This window comes from Drosophila tropicalis, unplaced genomic scaffold (assembly GCF_018151085.1).
Source record: "Drosophila tropicalis isolate 14030-0801.00 unplaced genomic scaffold, ASM1815108v1 contig_694, whole genome shotgun sequence".
NCBI classification, from domain to species: domain Eukaryota; kingdom Metazoa; phylum Arthropoda; class Insecta; order Diptera; family Drosophilidae; genus Drosophila; species Drosophila tropicalis.
Window position 1 is genome coordinate 1,961,291 of NW_027173176.1, and position 16,044 is coordinate 1,977,334.

The 16,044-nt window shown below is 39.3% G+C and overlaps 2 protein-coding genes across 5 annotated transcripts in view; both read left to right on the top strand.

The window, feature by feature from the left end:
• Nucleotides 1-16,044, top strand: part of Dscam4 (Down syndrome cell adhesion molecule 4) — a 49,196-nt gene that overhangs the window by 9,233 nt on the left and 23,919 nt on the right. For all 4 annotated transcript variants that reach the window (XM_068292981.1, XM_068292983.1, XM_068292982.1 and 1 more), the window contains exons 2-5: nucleotides 631-1,051; nucleotides 10,560-10,696; nucleotides 10,813-10,934; nucleotides 11,009-11,067. In XM_068292981.1, coding sequence (XP_068149082.1) covers nucleotides 1,000-1,051; nucleotides 10,560-10,696; nucleotides 10,813-10,934; nucleotides 11,009-11,067 — 370 coding nt within the window. In that variant the 5' untranslated portion in view covers nucleotides 631-999. The remainder of the gene's footprint in view (nucleotides 1-630; nucleotides 1,052-10,559; nucleotides 10,697-10,812; nucleotides 10,935-11,008; nucleotides 11,068-16,044) is intronic.
• Nucleotides 3,342-4,603, top strand: LOC137578863 (acyl-CoA Delta-9 desaturase-like). Its single transcript, XM_068292466.1, has one exon. It carries the CDS (start codon nucleotides 3,402-3,404, stop codon nucleotides 4,491-4,493), a length of 1,092 nt encoding a protein of 363 aa, XP_068148567.1. The 5' UTR covers nucleotides 3,342-3,401; the 3' UTR covers nucleotides 4,494-4,603.

Here is a 16,044-nt window from a genome sequence, read left to right on the forward strand (position 1 = left end):
AGCATCCTAAGAGGGGTAAAGATTTATACACTGCACAAAAAGATTTCCAAAGATTATCTGGCCACAACAGATTTGATATTGAGCTATAAGTATATCAGAGTCCTTTTGGACGTGATCCTTAAACTTCTATACATAACGAATTAATCAGTCTTGAAATATGTAAAACTCTTAAATAAAAACGTCTTAAAATTCAACTCAATGCGTATATATCCTGCATTTTCTTATTGTCGTTCAGATTCCAAGATTTTTTCAAGTGTGGTAGTTGCCAGTTGAGTTTCCCCTTTGCATAAGATGCCAGAGTGCCCAAGTGGTTTGGAGGTTTCGTGTTTGTGTGTTGTGTTTATGTATATGTTTATGTGTCTATGTGTGTGTGTGTGTTTTGTAGCGTGGACTTGACATGATTAATATCCCCGCTGACATGCGAATCGCAGTTGACTGACTGTCGTCAAGTGAAATCAAAAGCAAGTCAAACAAAAAAGAGCAAAACACAAAGAAAATCAAAAACAATACAACAACAATAAAACACTGCAAGATACGGGCTAAAATCGGCAATTAGCCGATATTTTATTATCCTAAGTCGAAGAGGTATATATAGAGGTAAATAATATTGACTTTGCTTTCCAATTTCAGCTAAAATGTAATACGTAAAAATAAATACAATACACAACAAACACAAAAAAGGAGGAAAGTAAAAAAAAACCCAAAAAGGAAAAGTATAAAAAAAATGAAAACATTAACAGCAACAACTTCAATCAGCGAAGTAGAAATTAAATAAGCTAAAGCAACAAACAAACAAACAAAAATTAAAAATATATATACAAAAAACATACATATACAAAATAATAAAAAAGAGAAACCAACAACAACGAACAAAGAACAAAAAACAAAAACAAACCAAAAAGTCAACGAAAATAATAATAAAAACAAAAACCGCGCGAAATTCGGCATTTAAAATCCACACATAAAAAATGTAATGGAAAGCATTAGTGCTCATAAAAAATGGATTTTTACAGCCTTTTTAAGGCTGTCCTGATCCTGTATGTCATACAAGGTAAGTAACCAAATGTTTCATTAAAGCTTTGTGAAAAACGCTCTATGAGAGTTTTCCTCTTTGCCGAAATTCCTTCGATTGATCGAATTTTAATTTTTTTCCCCCTTTTTCATTAATAACCAATTCTGATTTTGTATCTTGAAGTTGTTATTAAAATATCTGTGCTTTTCATTCAAAATGTCGATTTTTTTCAAGTGTAAGTTTCTAATTTGGAAATATGTAAAGCGAAATAATCAAATTTGTAATACAAATTTTGAAAGCTCTCAGGGAACAAGCTGAATTACATCGTGCGGAAGACGAGCATTTTGTTTTTGGGATGCGAAATTGTTACGTATACGCCATGTTGTCAGAGATATTGAAACTAACGTTGGGAATATCCTTTCCACTTTCCACTTGCTTTAAACCAGAAAAAGAAAAAACAAATTGCAAATGGCAAAAAGTAAAAAGCATTTCAATTAACGCATACGCAAGTTGAATGTTGTTGTAGTTGTTGCTGTTGCTATTTGCTGTTAATGAGCGACATCAACATCTAAAAAGGAGAGGGGAGTATGCGCGAATAGGTAAAGCAGGCAATGGTACGAGAAGAGAGAGAGACAGAGGAGCTAGAGTTGGATTCGAGTTTGTGCCATAAAACTGAATTATTGAAAAGCACACGTTTCACTTTTGTTTGTGTTGTGCTGCTGCCATCGCTTTTGCTGCTCAAAGAAATGAAGTCAACAACAGCAGCAGCAGCAACAGAACCAAAAAGCCAGGCAAAGTCGACAACATCGACAATGGCAAAAGTTTGCATGCCAAGGCGGATGGTGGATGTTTGGAGAATCTAGAATGGGTCCACGATGAATAGGGGGAGACGTGAAGTATTTTATAAAACTTTCTGCCGCTGGCGTGGCTTGACACTTCAAGGCACAAAAGGAGCTAAACACACACACACATACACGCACTTACACATACACAGACACAGACAGACAGAGACTAAGGAAGAAAGAGAAGGAGAGAGAGAGAGAGGGAGCAATGGCATGCTAGGATCAAATGTTAATTGCAGTTTTCGAGACATAATTAGAGATCCTCATTGTCTAATGTGTCATGGCATTTAGCAACCAAATATGTTTCGTGGAGTGCAAAAACTGCTCCTGGCGGTCCTTACTGAGTATCCTGCGAAACGAAACGAGTGGAGGCCACCAAATGGATGTGTGTTGTGTAAATGTGACTAGAGCTTCGTTCGTTTGTTCGTTTGTTGACTAGCCGGGCGTAACAAATTTGTTCTCTACACGTAGCTTTCAGCTATGGGCCAAGTTTGTAGCCCAAAAGAACACAGGACCGTCTCCAGTTAAAGAAAGTATATTAGTTGGTACACACAAATTTTAATTTAATTCGAATTAATGGCAAATCAAAGCCCAATTCAGCCATCAAGAGCTTCCACTTTTCCACATTGTTTAAATTTGAATTCGTCATGCAAAAGGGACTTGCAATTCAATTTACTGCAAATTCTAACAATGGCCTTCATGGTCTTCGTTTTTAGGCATACCTAAATAAAATATGCAATCAATTTGATGTATATGTAGATGGATTTAAGTGTTCCGCATATCGAATATACGTATTTACCTCATAAATGACGCCAATCACGAAATTTAGAGACGTGACAATTTTTTATTATTGAATACCACGATTATTTGTATCTGGAATCTTCAAGTTGAAATATTTATCCAAATTGTGGTTTTGATAGTGTTTCAATACATGTACATATAGTTTTTTGGGGGCTTTTAAGTGTATATACAGTGAAGACTCGTTCAAATGGAGATACCTATATGTTGGGTTAGTTTGAGAGTTTTTACTGTATACAGTGAAGCAAACTCTTGTTATGGCATAGTCTAGGTCAGCAAATTATATATGTATGTACGTATACATAGAAGCAAATAGAGAGTGAGACACACCTTTATAAAAATGGTTTAATGTGCAATGAATTAATTAATTTAAATGTTTTCCGGAGAGTCCCAAGCTCTGCTCTCCAGAAATTCAAGAATACTTTTAGTCATTCAATTCAATGAGCGATCCGTAGAGAGATTGAGAGAGCCTAAAACTAATTTCTGATTGCGTTTTATAGACATCAGACGTGATATATGTAAATACATACATCGATCAGAGAGAGAGAGAGAGAGAGATACATACATATACACTCTAATGTTTTATAGACCTTAAACGTTAAGAACATTGCAAACACATATGTATATATTGTCAATATAAATGTGATCTGAGCCATTGATGAGTAACACTTAGCTTTCAAGTTGCCTGGGGTGCGGACGTGTGTCTCAGTCTCTGTTTTTTTTTTAATCTCAGTAATCAGAGTGTGATAATGCCGCCAAATGCCGAAGAACAGAAAATCTCGCAACCGGATACGTGTACAACGGGTGTGCTCTTTGAAGCGGATGCTGAGACCATCGATGGCGGCTTGGCCAAGGATATTAAGCATCTGAAGCACGCAGAGAAACGCAAAATTGAATTGGTCTGGTTCAATATAATTGCATTTGCCTATCTTTATGTGGCATCCACATATGGCATTTGGCTTCTATTCACCGCCGTCAAATGGCAAACGGCTGTGTTTACCCTCTTTGCCATATTATTCTCAGCTCTGGGAATCTCTGGTGGAGCTCATCGGTTGTGGACACATCGTACATTTAAGGCAAATTTGCCGCTTCAACTGATACTTTTGTTCCTGAATACAATGGCCTTTCAGGATGCTGTCTACATTTGGGCACGCGATCATCGTGTGCATCACAAGTATTCGGAGACCGATGCCGATCCGTACAACTCGCAGCGCGGTTGGTTCTTCTCTCACATTGGCTGGTTGTGCTGCAAGAAGCATCCGGATGTGATTGCCAAAGGCAAGGGCATCGATCTGTCCGATTTGCGTAATGATCCGTTGATAATGTTCCAAAAGAAATACTACATGATCCTAATGCCAATTTGTTGTTTTCTGCTGACCACTGTGATACCCATATACTGCTGGAATGAGTCCTTCAACAATGCCTGGCATGTGCCAACGTTGTTTCGTTGGTGTTTGACTCTCAATTTGATTTGGTTGGTCAATAGTTCGGCTCATATGTACGGCAAGCGGCCGTATGATAAGACAATTAGTCCAACAGATGAACACTTTCTGGTTTGGCTGCGTTTCGGTGAGGGTTATCACAATTATCATCATGTCTTTCCGTGGGACTACAAGAGTGCCGAGCTGGGCAAGTACTCTAGAGATTTCACAACATATTTTATTCAATTCTTTGCCTCGATTGGCTGGGCATATGATCTAAAGAGTGTGTCCACTGACATGGTAAAGAGACGGGTTATACGCACTGGCGATGGCAGTCACAATGTCTGGGGTTGGGGCGATAAGGATCAGGCCAAAGAGGATATGGAGGAGACAACGATAACGCATCAGAAGGATGAATAATTTGCAAAAATATATACTTTTTTTAACTGGCATTAGACCAAAGACAACATGGGAACAAATTGGGGATATAAAATGAATTATTGTTAATAAAACTGAAAAAACAAAAGAAATTCGATTCAATTCAGACTCATTACCCATTATTAGTCCGCTCCTGTAGCGAAATTCCCCATTTCTGTACCAAGTTCAACAACATGCCCTGCCCTCGAAATGTGAATGACCTCGAATGTCACGTTGCTATAGCAAGTTGATGACGATTCCAAGGGAACATGCGGGGTAAATAACCATGGCAGTTCGTCACAGCATAGCACGCCAGGAGGGCCAAGATTATGCAGTTTCTGGCTCCTGGCTCCTGGCTGCTGCTGGCTGCTAGCTGCCGACTGCTATTTTATGAAACAAAAACAAGAAACAAGACTGACTGCCGTTGCTGGTGTTGCCTTTTGTGAGGACCTGGCAACATTGTCCAAGGCAGTGATGGAGGCAAAGCCTAAAAGCTTAAGTCCAAAGCATGCAGCGCATAATCAGCTTCATCATCAGCAACAAGCCGAAGAAGAAAGGCCCCTACTAACCTCCACTCCACTCCACTCCACTTCATTCCACTCCACTCCACTGTCACAGTCAGAAACCGAGGCTGAGGCTGAGGCTGCGACTGCGACTGAGACTTTGACTGAGACCAGCAAGCGCTGGTACTGCTGCTGCATTGAAGTAAAAGGCAGTGACAGGACCCAACCCGCAGCCTGCAGCTCTTTTTGGACTTTAGCAATGTGAAAGAAACAAAAGAGCCTGCGGCAGCCAGGACATGGAGGACGACGACGAGTACGAGAATGAAGACGAGGACATAAACATGGACATGGCATGGGAACTGTCGTTGATCTTTTGCTGATAACTTTGGCTTTTTGAGTTACACAGTAAAAAACAAAAAGAAATAACCAAAAGGGGAGGAGAGGCCGCAAAAAAAAAAAAAAATAAATAACAGACAAAAATGCGATGAAATAAAAAGGACAGGCTTGGCCAAAGGCTTGTTAAGGAAGTGGGAAGTGTTGCAGGCTGCCACCAACACATTTCGTATAAAAGAGAGCAGCAGGAAAAAAAATGCAAGCAAAAGCGAATAAGGAAGTGTATATGTATATATAATTTTTGTGTTTTTTTTTTTTAGCTCAGTTTAATTATTTTTGTTTTTTGTCCCGTTTTCTTTTCGCTTGTACGTACTCCGTTTATATTTGATGAGAAAAAATGCGTTGCATGGCAGTTGCAATTGAAAGGAACTCCAAGAGTCATTAGTGTGTTGGTGATTCACCAAATGGAAGCAGCAAGAAACTCTACCAAGAATGCAAATTAACAAAAGCTTGAGAATCTTTTAGATGACTCTCCAATGACGTTATGTCAATGGCAAAATGAAGAAGATGGCAAGAAACTAAAACGAACAAATGTAGTCTGAAAGAAAAGTATTCCAAGTTAATATTTGCTATCAATCATTAGGTCATAAAAAGTAAGTAAAGGTATATAGGAATCCATATGACTTGATGAGTTTTATATATCTGGACGATACACTACTTTTTCTTTCTCTGACGAGGCTAAGGTAAACTTCAAATCAGTCAAGTTTTCAAGTCAAACAGTCTTTCATCTGTTTCCTCATTTTTCTTTTCTGTTTTGTCAAAGCAAGTCAAGTTTGAGGAGCACAGCAAAAAAAAAAAAAGGTAACTTGGCCATCTATGTTTGCCATAGTAAAAGCCCAAGCATATACAGTTTACACTCTCACACACACACACACAAAGTACGCATAGACACACCTACAGTGTTACGCTTTGTTGCGCAGCACCCAGACAGACTTATGTATGTAGATCCCCGGACTTCCATTTCGACGTCGCATTAGTCGAGGCTTTTAAGCAGAAAAATGCGTGCACTTGAGGCACCGTTAGCATCAACATACCGCCCACTCACATCACACACACACACACACACAGACAGGCCTAGACCTTCTGCCTGTGTGCCCTCTTGCCTGCCCTGTACAAGAGGACCAAGTCCAATTCCAGGCTACTGCTTTAAATATTAAATGCTGCCTACTTTTCGGCTGCCTATCCTGTCTTAGTCGCTTTGCCTCTATGTGCAGGAGAGGATTGCCACAGAAGGATGAGGGGTGGGTGGAAGGGTAAGGTTGGGGGAAGGGCCTCAATCAAATTCCCTGGGTCGTGTCTGTCTGACGGTTTTCTGCCCTGCTGTTTATATTTGTCAAGCCATTTCCTACGCAAGAAAAAGGAAAATGTAACGACATTTTCCTCTGACATCTCTCTTTCTCACTCTCTCTTTACTTGGTCTCTTCCTGTCTCTTCTGTCGCACACGGCATATGCAAATCAGCTTTAACGCTTTTCTTGCTATTATTGTCCTTGTTGCTGTCGTTGTTGTTGTTTTTGTAGCCATTGTCGTTTTTTCCCACTCTAAATTGCGTTTTCATTTAAATGGTGTGTGCGGAAAAGTTTGTCTTGAGTCGATTTCTTTCGTCTTTGCTTCTATATTGAGTAAGAGGGTTTTTTTTATTATTCTGAATTTGTTTTTTTTTTTTTTTTTTCTTTCTTCTTTTGATTTACTGTGCACTATTTAAAGTTGGCAAACTTTTTGCAACATTATTGTTCTATTCGCTATGCACTTATTTAACTGCGAATTAAAGTCCTCAACTGCCTGCACACAGAATGTCCATTTCCGTTGACAGTTTTTCTTCACAAAGATTTTCTTCTTAATTAAATAAGGATTTTACTCAACTAAACAAAACCAAATTGCAGTTACAGTGCACTGCAAACAAATACAATTAGAAAACTATTTGAATATGTTATCAAAGAACATAAATTCCTTAACAAAAACGAATCCTTGTAGAGGGTTAGCTCAGCAAACAAGATCAATTATATGTATTTATGTTGAGCAATTTCTATATATTGGCCAACGTCCGTGCACAGTCCGGATGGCAATCATTTTGGTGCCGCCGGTGCCTTGGCGAATGAAACAAAGGATTATAATCTAAAATAATTTTGCTCATAGCCCGCCAAAAAATATGCAATAATATTTAAGGTGTTTTTGTACTCACTCTTTTGCTGTTTTTTTTTTTTTGTCTTTGTATGCTTATTGTTATTTAATTTTCTTATAATGATCGCGCAGTTTTCTTCGCCAACTTCACATAAAAGTGACCTGAAAGAAAAGACATAAACAGCAAAAATTAATTGTGCAATTATTTCATGTGAAATTAAAGTTAATATTTACCTTAAAGAAATTGAAAAGTTATGACTCGACTTACAATGAATACATTTCTTAGAGTGTATTTTCTTTTTAGATAAGGCATCTGGAGAGTTGAGTGGAATGAAGCTTTAGTTTAAGTTGAAGCTGTTGCTGTTGCTCATTTGCATTTAGTCTGTTTCTGCCGTCATTTTGTTTCTCCTGTGTATGTGTGAGTGTGTGTTGCTTTAGCTGTTCTGTTCTTCTATTCTACTCGCTCCTTTCTCATTACTTTTACTGCTTGCTTGGTTGGCATTTCCTCTCCTGCAATCCTCAAGCATTGGCAAAGAGGGACCAACACGGCAATGGCAATGGCAACGGGCAAATTTTAATGATCCATGATAATGATGCAAGTCTGCCGTTGGCATTTGCTAGTTTCATTTAGTTCGCTTTTTGCTTGGCCAGAGACGACAGACGCGTAATTGATTTTAGCCAAAGGAGCGAATGGAAAACTGAGCAGGAGTAGGAAGTAGAAAAAGTGAGCGGCACTTACATTAATAAGCTCCACCCTCTACCCATTCTGGTCTTCTTTTTCTCATTCTCTCTGCCTCTCCCTTTCCCACTTTCTCTCTGTGTCTCTACTACTGCAGCTCCTGTTATGCTGTCCTTTGATTGACAATGCTGACAAATGGAGCGGCGTGTATTCAATTATGTGGAGAAAGGAGAGAAAAAAACAAAGGACAAAGGACATTGGAGTCTATCGGGCAACTTTTTGTCAGATAGACAGAGATATGTGGGTGGCCTAAGCTCCTCCTAATTAGCTGCAACTTCTGTTCGTGTCTTAGGTAAACTTTTAATTGAAATTCATCCTGGAAATCTGAGCCAAAAAGCGTCTCTTTCTCTCTCTCTCTCTCTCTCTCTCTCTCTCTTTATGTGTGTGTGTGCAACAACGCATGTCTCGTCAATTTTAGCAATTAAATGAATGAAAATAAGACACAAACGCAACGCAAAGAGCTCAGCCAGCTAGCAAAAGAAATTTTCATTAAATATTTCTACCTTTCTCTCTCTCTCTCTCTCTTCTGACCATGCCGCAGGAATTGAAGTTTTTTTTTGGAAATTTTAAGGCACAACTTTATCTTAAGTGACTTAAAAACTAAAACTGCAAATTTAATACGCTGTGCTGGCATCTTTCAACTTTTGCGTCAAACACTTTTTACTACTCACAACAATTTTTCGTTTTCTTTTCCAATTTTTTTGGTTTTTGTGCTTCTTTTTTGGTTTTTTTTTTTTTTTTGCCCGCTTGCTGTTGTTGGTGGTGGTGGTGGTGCTGCTTTTTGCGGCGCATATCCTTTGGGCATTGCAGTTGACAGCGTGTTGCCAGGCAGTAGCAGTAAAAGCAACAACAACAATAACAACAACAGCAGCAACATAACCGCAAGGAAAGTGGCACAAAGTTTGCTACACTTTGGGGGCTTTTGCCAACGTCCGGTTTTATTCCGTTGCCGCCCCGTCGCCCCATTGCCCCTAGCCCTCTGTCCTTAGTCACTCTATTGCTATCTTCCCACAGTTGTGTCGTTATCTTTTGCCTAATGCCTTTTTGACAAAACAATTTTTCATATTATTGCTCGACTGCTGCTGTTGCGGCTGTTGTTGCTGCCTTTGGCTTGAAAATTGCTTACAAATTCAGTGTTGCATACTTTGTGGCTGTTTGTTGAAATTACCATGAGGAGTCCAAGCAGCGAGACTGATGCCATCATCATCATCATCATCAGACATGCAGAGAGCACAAAACATAAATATATATATATATATGAGCTTGTCACTTGCCCAATGCCTTGTGTGTTTGGTCTCCTGGGAGATTCTTCAAATGTTTCTCTTATCACAGTTCACTGCCAGAGATGCAATTCTCTCGCCTAATATTCAAAATTCTTTTTTTCAAGACTCAAAAGAACTCCTGACAAAAATTGTGGAAAAATTATTAAATTATTCACACACACACACACACACACACACACACACACACACACACACACACACACACACACACACACACACACACACACACACACACACATAGAGAAAGAGGTCACTTTGGCAACAAGGTTTCGAAAGTATTCCATACAAAGATTGTCGTCCAAGTAACCGCAAATGCAAGGCTCAACTCTTGGCCCCAAAAGTTACACCTTCATCAAATAGTCTCCCTCGCTCTCTCTCTTTTGGTCTTTCTCTATCTCTGTGTTTGTGTCTCGCTTTTGTTTTTTGTTAATAATAAATACGACATAAAAAGCCGCATCAAAAGCAATTTGAAAGCGGACCTAAAATTATGCAATACTTGGAGAGAATATTTAAGGAGAAGCAATTAGAGACAGGTTTTTGTGTGGCCACACAACCACAACAATGGCCAGCAGGTAAAAAGCAATTGTCTCTGTTGTTGCCCGTTGCCAGTTGCCAGTTGCCTTTGTTGTGGGGACGGCAGTGACGCCTCATTAAAATTTAGGCCAAGTCAGAGTGAGAGTGAAAGAGAGAAATGCCCCGCTGGCTATGCTAACGTTGACGTTAACATTAACGGCAGCGGCTTCTCTTTCTCTCTGCCTGCCACTTCATTTGGTCGAAAAGTTTTTTGGCCTAACAGAAATTGAAATTAACTTTGGCTACTGTCTCTCTCTCTCTCTCTCTCCCTCCCTCGCTCCTCTCTCTCACACGTCACGCCTGATGGCGCGCCACATTTAATTAAAAATTTAAATTTAACTGAAAATTTTGCAACTTTCTTTTATACACATTTTCCCTTTTGGTTTTATTCTCATTTCTTCGTCTCCATCTCCCTCTCTCTCTCTCGCATTTTCTCTCACCGTTTCCATCTCTTGCAGCCGAAACAAGCCACATTGTAAATGGACTGGATCTGCAGGGACCGATATTTCTTCATGAGCCCCCCGCATCGCGTAGAGTTCTCCAACAATTCGGGTGGACTCATAGAATGTTCTGGCCATGGCAGTCCCCACCGGAGGTATGTATAAGAAAATAACCTTCTGCCCCCCTCACTCCCACTGCCATTGTCCTCGGCCACCATCTTCGGCTTGAATTATGCAGGGACGCAATCTCTTATCATACCTTTCATTTCAGGTGGAATGGACACCCATACCACCGCAACAGGATATGGTCTTTCAACTATCCAATGGCAGCATGATGTTCTATCCTTTTACCGCCGAGAAATATCGTCATGAAGTTCACGCCACTGTCTACAGGTAAGCTTACGTCTATATGCATATATAAATTTGTACATTCTTGAGACTGATTTCTTCATGCTTAAATCCTTCAGATGTAAATTAAGAAATCTGGTTGGCACTGTGCTCAGTCGAGAGGTTCATGTACGTGGCGGTAAGTCCCAAATAAATTTCAATTAATTTATAAAAAAAAAAAAACAAAAAAAAAAAGAAAAGAAGTAGGAGGACGAAGCTAAAAAAAAAAAAAAAATTAAGTGGTAGCCAAATTTATAGCCAGCAAGTTGATTTGTGCTGACGTTGGGAGTTGCCTTGTTGGTGTTGTTGTTGTTGTTGTCGAAAACTTTGGCCTAATTGGAAAGTTTTTCGCGTTGGTCGGATAGCCAGTCGAAAAAGGCAGGCAACGCAAGTTTTAATTACTATCGCTAGTGGCAAATGTTTTTCGGGGGGTTCGGTTCGGCAAGATTCAACGTTTCCGGGCGGAATGGTGGAGGGGTCGGGCCCGGCGGCGCCAAGCCAAAAGCTGCTGTGCGCTAATTTGGCGCCTCACAGTGAGAATTGACTTCCACTGGATGTGTTTTTGTTGGTTGTTGCTGGATATAGAGTAGAGCCTCATTAACGAGAAGTTGTATGAATTTTGAGCCAAACTTAACCATCAACTCAAGCGTCAACTGGCTCAAAATCATTGAGCGAAAAATCCATGAAAATTTATTCCATCAAAGTTAAAGTTAGAGTTGATTGAGCCTTCGGGGTTTAATGAAGTAAATTTCAGTAAGTTAGTAAGTTTAACTTTAAGAGAGAGACATAGAGAGAATGAGAGAGATAGAGCATTTATGAATTCGTCATTTTCATTTGTACGTTTTCTTGCATAAAAATTTGTCTTTCACTTCCTTCATTTAACTGCATTAATGAACTGCCATGGCATGTGGAGAGAGAGAGAGAGAGAGACAGAGACCCCTTTGCTCTGTTTTTATCTCTAGTTTTGGGGCAATCATTTTGATTGCCATCACATGTCGCATAGATTTTGCGGCTCATTGAGCTGGCTGTTTCAACTTTTACCCAAAAGCAACAAACAACAACAAAAAATACGACCACAAGAGAGTGTGAGACAGAGATAGATAGATAGAAAGAAAGAGCAAAAGAACAACAATTAGCAAAGACCATAAAAGATATGCCCCATATAAATGGTTTTGTCGAGAGACCCAGCTAGGCTGACTAGCTAATCCTCAAAGGGTCCACTTGACTTTTTCGGAGCGTTTAATTAACAGAAGGACAAGAAGAGACAGTGGCGGGGTCGGCGCTGTGTGTGTGTGTGTGTGCGTGGGTGGAGAAGAGAAGTCAGTTCAAAGCAAAACAAATAGCACAAAGTCGCAACCACAAAGATCTAAGATAGAGTCTGCCCCACGAGGGCATACAAAGACCAATATACAAACACACATACATACACACACACACACACTCACACGCACGCAAAGAAAGAGAGGACGAGAGCGAGTGACTTGCGTAGATTTTCATGCAAAGTTTCAACGTCCGGCGGCCATTTTTCAACGTTCTAACTGTTATGTTACGTATACGCCACGTCTGCTGGCTTATTTTATTTGCGGTCTTCCTTCTACCTCTGTCATCTGCCCCCAACTCTTCCTCTTACGCTCTTGTCCGTATATTTGTTTTCTGCCAGAATCGTTTTCATGCTAGACCAAAAAATTGTTTTTTCTTCTTTGTGTTTGTTTTTTTCTTTCGTTCGCCCTTCGCTTTACGCTTGAACAATTTGACAGGGCGTAGATTTTTGGCGCAAAACGTTTTGCCTAATTTGCAAAAGTTGCTAACGAAAAAGGCAAATAGAAATCTCCACTCGATCTGGTCACTGGCATTATTTAATTGCCAAGGACATAAGACGCAGAAAGGACGAGGAATGGCATGGCAATGGAAAATGTTTGCCGCTTTTGTGTTAAATGCGCGTAATTAGCACAAAGAAAGTGAAAAAAAAGTTGCCAACACAAAAACCTCTTGACAAATTCACTCATTTGTCGTCGTGTCTATATCTATGTGTGTATGTATGTATGTGTGTGTCTGTATATGTATTTGGCATAGTGAGTATACATAGATTGTCTAAACTCTAGTCAACTCTGGCAAACGCAATTGCTGGTTTTGTCAGGCCAAAGAACATGCTGACAGTGATGAATGTTGCTTGGGAGTCACACAAAGTTGCCAATGCCATCACGACGACGACGACCACGGACACCACGACTTTTCAACGCTGACTTTGTGCCTGTCTGTGTGCACTTTTGCATTTTATCAAACACACACACACACACACACTAAAAAGAGAGAGCAAGAGAGAAGAATCCCTGGCAAGACATCCTTGCAAGTGCATAAAGTTTCTGATTGAGCCACAAAGTTTCTTTAACAGCCAGCAGGCTGATGCTTGTGTATGAAACCTGCGTAATTTGTTTCTAATTAGTTGAGTTGCACATTGTTCCACATACTTAATAACATGCCCCAAAACCTAACCACCATCTAACCACCCAACCACCCATTCACCTATATATGGGTAGATCCTTCTACGCGCATATATACCCAAGAGTAGGCAGGTATATGTATGCAAAACAATGAGATGCAAAAGTTTCTATGCATAAGTTAGAGTTGTCGGCTTAGATTTCTCCTTTTTTCCGTAAGAAACTTTCACTAGTACGAGTACCTTTGCAATTAACCCATTTTAAAAAGTTTTTAGTCAACTGATAGTAATCAGCTCGAATCGGCAGTCTTAGTTTCCAGTCTTGAACTTCAACACTCAAACTAAGTCTGAAAGAAACAGAAGGATACGAAAAACCATAATCTATTTGTTGAGTTTGCCAACTAAATAAGTTAATATACAATAAATCGCATGGGAATGTAACTAAAGTTTAATCTCAAACGACAAGAATTTTGGATCTTATCTCGATATATAAAATATTGATTCTGTAGCAGATTTTCATTCAAAATTCCGATAAACGAATTGTAAGTACGTTCATATTGACTAAGTACTTAGTCTTTAGTATAGATCATTATGACTATATAAATTGTAACACGAGACGCCACATCCTGTGCTCATGGCATACCCCAATTCCCTGTCTGTCTGACTGTCTGAGGCGACGTTCTTCATTTCTGGTTGCAAACCGCAGCAAACCAACCAACCAACCAACCAACCAGCTAGCTAGCTATACATCCCCTCTTGGCAATCAGATCCACACCAAATGATAATTTAATAGTCCCACCCTCCCCGCATTCTTAAACTAGATGGAAAAAAAAAAATTGTGCACAATAACTGCAAATCAGCGAAAGACCAAAAGCATCTTTCCGGCACGCACATCATACACATAAATTTCTCTTCCTCTCTGGCTCTCTCTTCATGTCAGTTGAAAAAAGGTTTCCACTGACACACACACACAAACAGACAGACATATACACAAAAACAAAACGGAAATGAATTTCCGCATAAAATTCGAGTGCAGCGAATGTCTTCTCCATCTCCTCATGATCCTCTTTCAACTTCTCTCCATCACTTACCATAAACTTAGCTTTCATACTAACTTTCCTGCCCAGCTGTCCTGTTCCTGTCTGTCCTTTTGCTATGCAACATTGTTGTCACTCTACCCCCTCTCCCGCCACTCAACTTTCTGTCCCCTCCCCATACTTCTTATACCCTTCACTTCCCTTAGTGTGTCCTTCAGTTTTCTTTTTTTGGTAAATTTTCATGCAAAATGCAACATGAAAAGCGAAAGAAAAAAAATATCAAACTTTGTCATGACTAAAAATAGAAAAAAAGAAAACCGAGAAAAAGGAAAACTCTTTATGCAACAACAAAAATTATATAGAGCTGGGCCGGGACTCGGGTCCGGGCAATACAAATAATGAAGATACAAAAACAAAATTGCACTAAACTACACAACGAATTGAAGAGCTACGGAAGGCGGGAAAGCGGGGAAGAGAGTCAAAAAGGGAGGCAGAGTCAAAGAGAGAGCGAGAACTGAAGAAGCGGAGGGACTTGAATTGAGAGTAGCGGATAGAACCAGAACCAGAACCAAACTCAGACCCAGACCATAGGAATTATAATAAAATGTTGTCACAAAGTTTTTTTTTTTTCAGTTTTTCTTCTTTTTTTTTTTTTTTTTTGTTCAGTCAACAGCAACAACAACAACAACAGCAAACAAACAATAGCAACAACTTTTCAAATTAAACTTTATCCAATTTTAGCATATTAAAGTTGGCTAACAAATAGCCAGAACCACCAAAAAAAATAAAAAACAACAACAAAACAAAACAGAAAACAGGCAAGAAGAAAATATGGTAAAAAGCGTGAGCGGAATTTAAATGTTTTTCGTTGCAGCAAATGGGCCAAAAATATATAAAAGAAAATTCTTACTATTATTACCAACAGAAATCACCTAAATACACACACAAACAATTTCTTTTGAGAGAAATACGTCCTTGAATTTGTATGAACAGTGATCATCTAAATTTATCCTTAGTATTGAAATCTCATAACAGATCGTAACTCTCTTTAAGGTCAATAAAACTGATCTATTCAATAATATATTTAATGCCAAATGTTACCTTAATCTCAGATTGTATTCATTTGATTGTGATTCTGAACCAGTTCAAGGCCGCTTTAAAGGCAAGGTGTAAAGAGATTAAAGTCTAAAGAGAGATAATTGCATAAAACTTGCAGAGAATTAACTAACATTAATAATATTTGACACATTTTTCATTTAACCCTCACACCACTGTGCAGATGCCTGTTATTTTTTAGAGAACTTGTCATTCTTAATTTGTAGAGAGGCGAACGAGACTGTGTGTGTGTGTGTGTGTGTGTGTGTGTAAAAAATCTTTAGCTCAAATTGCCGAATACAATTTTTTAACGGTCTTTACATTTGTCCCTTTTTTTGGCTTCCCCTGTCTAGTCCTCTCTTGTCATCGCCTGACAAACGGCAACACTTTTGTTAAGTGTCACAATATGTTGGACAATGTCGGTGTGTTTGTGTGTGTGTGTGTGTGTGACAGACATCTCCTATTCTTCTAGTCCTTCTGTTTCCCCTCTGCCTGTTCCTGTATGCTGTTAGTCCGGTTATTTAATGTTGCACACATATTTTGGCTG